The sequence below is a fragment of the Lactuca sativa genome, chromosome 9 (assembly GCF_002870075.4).
Source record: "Lactuca sativa cultivar Salinas chromosome 9, Lsat_Salinas_v11, whole genome shotgun sequence".
Classification (NCBI taxonomy): Eukaryota; Viridiplantae; Streptophyta; class Magnoliopsida; order Asterales; family Asteraceae; genus Lactuca; species Lactuca sativa.
Window position 1 is genome coordinate 90,732,877 of NC_056631.2, and position 9,011 is coordinate 90,741,887.

The 9,011-nt window shown below is 34.7% G+C and overlaps 2 protein-coding genes across 2 annotated transcripts; both read right to left on the reverse strand.

The window, feature by feature from the left end:
• Positions 1 to 242: 242 nt before the first annotated feature.
• On the reverse strand, positions 243 to 1,776 carry LOC111912420 (tropinone reductase homolog At5g06060). Its single transcript, XM_023908157.3, has 4 exons — positions 1,360 to 1,776; positions 838 to 1,054; positions 630 to 736; positions 243 to 531 (listed from the first exon to the last, which is right to left on the reverse strand). The coding sequence occupies exons 1-4, from the start codon at positions 1,666 to 1,668 to the stop codon at positions 355 to 357; spliced, it is 810 nt and encodes a 269-aa protein (XP_023763925.1). The 5' UTR covers positions 1,669 to 1,776; the 3' UTR covers positions 243 to 354.
• Positions 1,777 to 4,422: 2,646 nt separating this feature from the next.
• On the reverse strand, positions 4,423 to 5,486 carry LOC111912409 (uncharacterized). Its single transcript, XM_052767752.1, has 2 exons — positions 5,262 to 5,486; positions 4,423 to 4,761 (listed from the first exon to the last, which is right to left on the reverse strand). The coding sequence occupies exons 1-2, from the start codon at positions 5,484 to 5,486 to the stop codon at positions 4,423 to 4,425; spliced, it is 564 nt and encodes a 187-aa protein (XP_052623712.1).
• Between the last annotated feature and the right edge of the window lie 3,525 nt (positions 5,487 to 9,011).

A 9,011-nucleotide genomic window follows, 5' to 3' on the forward strand; every position in this document is an offset into this window, starting at 1 on the left:
TCTAATCCTGCACCAAGAGAGAAATGATGCTTCTATATTATTTCGAGACCTTGAATTCTTTTGTGGGCAGGAGGATTTAAATTGGCAGCTTCGTAATTCTTTCTTATTTGCTTGGGAAAAGGGCCAAATATTGATGGTATAAAATTAGTGGTGGGCTCCATATTTGAGTCCAAATCCATTGGACCTTCTAGATCTTTCATTATTTGAACTTTTTTCCATTCAATTACCATTAACTCATTAAGTTAACAATTAATGTCAATATTATAAATATATAATCAATTAAAACACTCAGTTACCATTAAGTAAAAATTTCTTTAAGATACCCAAACCAAATTCCTAATTCTATTACAAAATTCATGCGAAACCATTAACCGAAAATCCTCCATCAACAGCAATCGTTTGGCCAGTGATGTAAGAAGCTGCAGGTAAACAAAGGAACGCCACCATTGATGACACTTCATTCGCTTCTGCAACACGATTTAGAGGAGTTCTTGATACAATTCTTTCCAAATACTCCTCATTCTCTAGCAACTACACAAAACAATTTGGTAATATAAATTATAAAATTCCAATATGATCATAGAGAAACAAAAGGGAAACTGAGAAAGATGAGAAGATCAAGATATTACATGTTGGACAAGTGGAGTTTTAGTGTACCATGGTGCTACACTATTAGTCCTTATGTTATCTTTAGCCCATTCACATGCTAAATTCTTTGCAAGCTGATTCATTGCACCTTTGTAAAGAAAAATCGAAGTTAAAAACATAAATCCCTTTTCCTTGAGAAATTACAGTCTAAAGAATTGGAAAATTGGATAAGGGGAAGTGTATATATACCTTTGGTTGCTCCATAGATGGAGCCAGAAGAAAGGTGAATAGAACCTGCAACTGAGGAAATGAACACGATGCTTCCGACTCCAGAAGCTTTTAAAAGAGGGTGTGAAAGTTGACACATATGGTATGAAGATTCCAAATTGGTAGACATGAGCTTGGAATACTCTTCTGGAGTGTAATCGGTTGTAGGTTTCCTGATGTTTGTTCCCACATTGTTTATCTACAGGAAAGAATTTTATGGAGGATGTGTGTAAAAGCATTCGTAAAACGCAACTCATTTCTGTTTAACCTAGAAATGTCTATCCATTATTCAAATAATTAGGAAAGAGCACAAACGAATTGTGGATCTAGAATTGGTTTCGAAAAGTAACAATTGAACGAATTGTGGATATAGAAAGTTGGAGAGAAGCTTGTTTCAAAAGATGGAGGCTCTCGCTGATAATTCGCGATATAAAATAAAACTTTGTAATGTATGGAAGCAATTAGGGAAAAGTTAAAATTTGAAACAAAATCGAAACAACTTACAAGAATGTTGAGCTTTCCATTGAAGATAGAGGAGACTTTTTGTAGAAGCTGTTCGCGTTGAGGACGAGAAGTTGCGTCGCAAACGGATCCGGTGACGGTGAAGCCCTTGGAAGACCATTCTTGTAAGCGGTGGTTGAGCTCAGCCTCGTTGCGAGAGCAGGTGTGCACCGCCGCCCCTAACCCTGCCAATTCCTCCACCACAGCGTAGCCGATACCACGTGTGCCGCCGGTGACGAGAGCAGTCATTCCGGCAAGAGACCATCTGGAATTTGTAGTTGCAGTTGCAGAACTGCTCTCCACCGTCGTCATAATCTATGTATCCTGATTTGCTACGTTTGTTTGGCAAAAGACAATTTCTTCCGCTTTTCAATTGATGTTCAGTTGTTCACACCCTTTTTGTTGCAATGCAACGTGGAATTTTATGTTATCTAAATTCGCAACATTATATATATATATATATATATATATATATATATATATATATATATATATATATATATATATATATATATATTCCATTGAGATTAAAAATAAAATAGAGATCTCGAGATTCAACCTCAGCCACGTATTTCACATCTGCCGTAATAACCTTCCGGCGTACCGGCGCGGCAAGTCTGGAATAATCATAAATGATTACACAGCGTCGCTCATTCTTTTATCCTCCGCCACCATCCCCACCACCACAACCGCCACCGCCACCACCTCTAACACCAGCCGACTCCACCACTGTCACCTCCATTACTTATACCACCGCTATCTTTGTCAACACTACATTTTCTGTCACCAACTGTCGTAATCATATATGATTACTCATTGTGTGAACAGACATATATGTATAATCATTTATGATTAAGCATATATGTATAAACATGCATAAGTATATATGATTATACCTTTCTGCCATATAATCATTTATGATTAGGCATAGTCCGCTGCTGCCGGTACGCTGGAGCGTCAGAGCGGCAAGTAAGAAATATGTGGCTGAGGTTCAATCTCAAGATCTTTAATTTTTTTTAATCTCAAGGGAAGCTTCACATATATATATATATATATATATATATATATATATATATATATATATATATATATATATATATATATATATATATATATATATATATATAGAGAGAGAGAGAGAGAGAGAGAGAGAGAGACAAAGGTAAGTTCAATTGAGAAAATAAAAAATATTGAGAATAGGAGAATCATTCTCAACCAGTCATTTATTTTTGCCGCAAATGCATCCGTTGTACCGACGAAAATGGATAAGGAATACACATTGTTTCTAACAAAACATGTTTTTTAAGTTATACTAATAATTACCTTAATATATAAAAAAAAACATAGTTTTTTTTTTGTTTTTTTAATTTTTAAGAAGCTATTTTTATCGAAAAATAATTTTAAATATATCAAAATTCATGATTTTTTATTCTCTACAAATAGACATCCATATTGATATATACTTTTAAGATAAAATAAAAAAAATATATTTTTTTATATTTTCAGCTATTGTTATTCATAAGTGAATAAAAATGCATCAAATTTTTGCTACAGTACATTCGTTATTCACTTATGAATAAAAATATATAATTATTTTTTTTTACAGTTTAAATATCATTTATACTACTAATTCATATATGAATAACAAATTAATTGTAATAAAAATCTGATAAATGTTTTTATGCATATATGAATATAAAATATGACGAAAACTAATACATATTTTATTCATATATAAACATAATATATGACAAAAGATGATGTGAAAAATATATTTTAAGTATGAAAACTTTATTACGTGCAATATTCATATATGAACGACACTTTAAAAAAAATAAACATATATTTTATTGATAAGTGAATAACGAATGTAGAATAACGAGAGTTGAAACTCTAAAAAAATAAATTTTTTATTTTATCTTAAAACTATATCAATATGGATGTTTATGTATAAAGAATAAAAAATTATGAATTTTGATATATTTAAAATAAATTTTCACTAAAAATGACTTTCTAAAAATAAAAAAAAAAACAAAAAAAAATAGTATGTTTTTGTGTATATTAAGGTAATGATTAGCATAGTTTAAGGAAACATGTTTGGTTGGAAAACATACTTTTATCCGTTATCCATTTCAGACGGTATGCCTAAATGTTTTGCAACAAAATAAATGTGGCTGATAATGATTCCTCCATTCTCAACTTTTTTTTTTCTCAATTGAACTCTCCTATATATACATACATACATATATATCAGTGTTGCAGAAATCGGTCTAATCGGTCGATTAATCGCTAATCAGACCTTCACCGATGAGATTTATTGCTAATCGGTCACTATAATCGGGTTTGGTCAATACAGGTCAAATTCATAATTAATCGGACTAATCAGACTTAATCGGACCTAATCGGGTTTGGTCAAAGCAGGTCAAAGTCAGGCCTAATCGGCCCTAATCGCCGATTAATCGCTTTTTTGTAGGATTAAAATTAGATTTATAAATTTTTGAATAATTTTCTTAATAATTAATGGTCCCCGATTAATCCCTAATCGCTAGTCCACCAATTAGCGGCCGATTAGCGATTTATGCAACAATTATATATATATATATATATATATATATATATATATATATATATATATATATATATACTAGCCGTTTACCCGCACTAAGCGCCAGGAGGCAAAGAGTTTCTTTCGGAAGATAGTTTTATCAATGATGATTAGTTTCCTTTAGATGTGAGCTATTCATCGCGACATTTTGGTAGACTATTTTGTGTCGAATAATTCATTTCAACGGATATTTTCTTGCTAGGTGCTTAGTCATACAATACAACAGAAGTTGAGTCTATATTTGGAATTTCATCTAATAGTTCATACTTGATTTTACAATATATAAATAACAACAATATGCAATCACGTAGTTTTATACATTTATAACATGTCCAATATATAAACTACACCAATCTGCAATCATGTTGCTTCATCTGCTAGCTCTGCATTAAACATCAAATGAGCATCTAAGATACATATTTGAAGAAATCGTAAAGTAATAAGTTGTTGATTGTACCTTGTTAATCACATAAAACTTTTTTGTACACAACGTCTGATGTGTAGATTCCATCATTATCAAACGTTTTTTCCGTCTTTACTAATACCTTGGTATTGACACGTGATATTCCTCTGGACGACGCCACATAAAGTTGTCCATGTGAGAATACCGATTCTGGTAGATAAACACCTACATTTGGAATTGTTTGTCCTTGAGCTTTATTGTTTATCATAGAGAAACTAAGCTGAACTGGAAACTGCTTTCTCTTTAGTTTGAATGGGAACATCTCATCGTCAGACGGACATAGAAGAATTCTTGGTAAAAACACTCTTTTTCGAGCATGTTGACCAACAAGCAACAGCTATCTCTACGTCAATGACATTTTGTTGGAAAGCTCAACATATCAATCCGGTGCCATTACATAACCCATTTGAAGGATCGATGTTTCGCAAAAGTATTACTGGGCACCCAGTTTTTAACCGAAGATAATGAGGGGGTACACTACTAACATTTAGCGAGTTCAAATATTCTATCGGATATAAGTTATTTTTGTCATCTCTCGCTTCATAAAAAATTTAGTAAACTTTATTCTCGCCAGAAAATCATTTGATCAACTTATTATTAATTTCATAAACACTTTCATTTTTAGTTGACAATATCGCCCTCGAAATGATAAATTTTGAATTAGTGTCGTTGGATTGCAAATAAGAAAATATTGCATCAATCAGAGTGTCCACTGAATTAGTTTTATCAGTGTATGGAATGGACATGTTACAGGTATACGAATAAAGGGCTCGTCCAATGTTTCCTCCTTCCATCATCGACCCGTAATAAAAAATCAGAAAACCATGGGCCATTTACCGCTCTCATGTTGATAATTAATCGAAGCCTTTTAACTGAAGCCCATAGAGGTGACATCCGTAAGCTAGACTCCACAATTTGTGCTCGAGTGCCACGTCTCACGATCGGCAACACTTGTCTAAAGTCACCTCCCATAACCATTATCTTTCCACCGAAAGGGAGCTTCTCATATGTGATATCTTGCATTGTCTGACCAACTGCTTCTACCACCTGCTTCTTAGCCATTGTTGTTTCATCCCATATGATTACCTTTGCCTCGCGAAGTAGCTGAGCCTTCCCGCTTTGTTTAGTGATCTTGCACATCGAGTTATTATCAAGACTAAGGGGAATTCCAAATCATGAATGAGTTGTTCTCCCTCCTGGCATGTTGTTAGCTGCAACACCTGACATGGCAGTTGCAAGTGCAATAAGACCACGGGCATGAATATTGGCCAACAAAGCTTTGTATAAAAATGTCTTTCCAGTTCCACCGGTTCCATCTATGAAGAACACACCCAAAATATTTTCATCCACATGCCTCATTATCTTATCATATGCAAACTTCTGGTGTGGATTGAGAGAGTCTCACGCATGTAAGTTGATGTGCACAAAAGTACCCACTAATTTTAATATTTATAACCTAACAAACTTAGACTATCTATGCACTTATAGGCAGTGTACCTAGTCAGATTACAGTATAGCTTAGGTAAGTCGGTGTCGATCACAGGGAACGGTGGATTAATTTAATATATTTGATTATAGGTTACAGGTTACACGAAAATAGTAAATAAAATGGTTTAATAAATTTCAAACTAGCAATTAACAACTCTCGATAAACTAACAAGGAAAGCACATCTCTTCAGGTACTTTGGTTTAGATAAATTACACTTTAAAAACATAGACAATTGCATACACAAATTCATTTATTCATGTTCACCGATTCCTAAAATGATTAGATTCGCGTTCACTATAACTAATCCTTTAGCAAACAAGTCAATTCAAACAGTGATCAGTTGATTAAACTAACATGCTTCCTAGTATTCAGTTCGTATCAAGCAAGACTTGTAAATATAGTTAATTAATGTAAACATTTAATCAACCTCTTGTTGATGGTCATCAAACAAGGCTCACACATTAACTTACTTATTCTCAAATTAATCCTAGTTTCACATTCGTTATTTCTAGTCTTATAATCTCGATGGTCATCAAAAATCATAAGAGACAAGCAAATCAAGCGGATGTTCAAGCAACTCAATTCACTTAACAATTAACAGAAAATAATCATCATTAACACATGAGGATCTTCAAACAAGCTTGGCAAGATAAATTAAACACAAATAAACTATTTAATATAGCAATTAGTCTAATAATCAAAACTTCATTCAATCATAAACACAAAGTAAAAGGTTTTTACACCTAAATCAGAAACTAAATGCAGAAAAGTACCACAATGGAATGCTAAACATGGTCACGTCAGCAAACCATATGATAATCGACATGTATCCGCTCTCCAATCCTTCCGATCTCCGCTTCCGTTAGCTTAACGGCCTTCCGGCCGCCTTCTAGACCCTCAAAACGGCTTAACAGAAGTTAATTGTCGACTAAATTAGGTTAGAAGTCGAATCCTCCCTCCTGGTTAGCTAAAAATCGATATTTATAATCTTTGTGGCCGACCTAAGTACGCTGGGCGTACTTAGGATTACGCAGCGCGTACTCAAGATAATCACGCGATCAAGTATATCCGGTGCAAGCAGGTACGCGGGGCGTAACCTTAAGGTACGCGGGGCGTACTCGCTACCTCAGCATTCTTTTCTTTCTTTTAGCTTCTAAGCCCGGCTTCCACTTCAGTCTTTTCTTTTGTGCTTTATCGACAACAAATAGCTGCAAAACATAATTTAAAGTATTATGAGTACTTTTTAGTTCTAAAATAGAGTAAATAAGGCCAAAATATTAAGATAAAGTGCATAAAAATATATATAAAAATACACATATCATAAGTCTTCATATTCCACATTTATAGAGTATTCTTCATGCACCTCACAATATCCTCTTGATTGTAAATCGATGTGTGCACTGACATTTGGAAGGTTGTAATCACTAAGCTTTTTACTCATAGATTCTAGGAAGACTCTAATGTCGATGAGGACCATATTTTGTACTCGTTCGACACATCCATATTGTTTTCTATAATCGTTAGAAATAGAATCATAGTGGTCGTCCCATAACTTGCGAACATTTCCTGGTTCACAAAAAATCAGCATCGTCGCAAATAACCTTCTAAGTGCGATGGGAAATTGAAATAATGAAGCCTCTACAAGACATTGTGATAAATTATCATCGGTCTCTGTTAAACCTCTTTCAAGAGATGCTTTTCGGAATGTAGGGTGTAATACACCATTGGCTATGTATAAATCTTCAAAGTAGGTAGGCCCAGTAATATGAAATAAAAGCAAGCGTAGGTAGTATCTCTCTCCTTCAGCTGGATTAGCATAAAAAGTCGACCAATCATTGATTTATGTTCCCTGGTCCTCCAATAATGGTTGCTCCGATTCCATGTAAAATGCTTGGGAAAATCCTTATACAAATATTTTCTCACATTCGAATCTTCATTATTCTTCTTGAAAAATGTCGCCAACACTGAATTTTTTCCTTTCTCTTTATCAACAATGTATTCCATTATGTCACCGTCTTTGAATCTAACCAACTATTGATTCGGGAGATGTATTTGCAAGGCCATCACACAAGGGTGGATTTTTGAAAGAGGAAAGCTAAAAACTTGCCATAATGCCTCAGGAGGGGATACATAACGTGCGTCTTGAAAATTTTGTATCACATTAATAACAATATTTTCTTGGTATTTATCAATATGGATAACTTGTTTGTCATGGCCCTTATAAACATATTTGAAGAGGTACTTCGCAGACTTTATACTCGAACAAACCTCAACGTTGATATGACAATTAAACATCATTAACAACTTTGGGTTGTGTGGAGCCACCCATCTGTTATCCAATTGTAACAGCCGAAATTCAGGTACAACCGATTAGCCCTTCATCTTTATTTATTGTCATTTTGGGCCTTTGTGTTGGGCGAGTACGCTGGGCATACAAGGAGCACGCTGCGCGTACTCGCGCGCCTCATTTAAACACATCATTGTCGGGTACGCTGGGCGTACCCAAGGTTACGCCGGGCGTAATCGGTCCAGACCCAAAACCCTAATTTGAGTTGTTGGCTATAAAAGGAATGAGATGGCTTGGTTCCTTAGCCACCATCCTTCAGAAAGAAACCCTAAGAGAGTTGTTCCTTCGTTTATAGCTTGTTTGTAAGTGTTCTAAGCTTTGAGGTGTCATTTCAAGGTAGCAAAAGGAAAGAGGAGTCCATTGTGGAGGCTAGAATTTGGTGTGCAAGTGTAGATCCGTGAAAAGCAAAGGTTGGAGCTTCATCCTAAGGTAAAAAGTTCAGATCTTGCCTTGTAGTTCTTATGGTATGCTTCATGACCCAATTTCTAGGGTTTTGGTCCCAAAGATTGAGACTTTATGAGCAAGTAGTCTCCATTGGCTTAGATCTACCATATTTCAGGTCCATTTGAGTTGTATGTTCATAAAAATGTGATCTTGGACGTATATATTTAGCCATGCATGAGATCTAGATCTTTGGAGGTGAAAAGGAAGGTATTAGAGGGTGTAGGATCCTTTACAGCCATGCCAAGGCTTAAAGGTTCCGACTTTATGGATTAGGAGGCTTGATGAGAGCCAGATCTGGAAGTTGAAG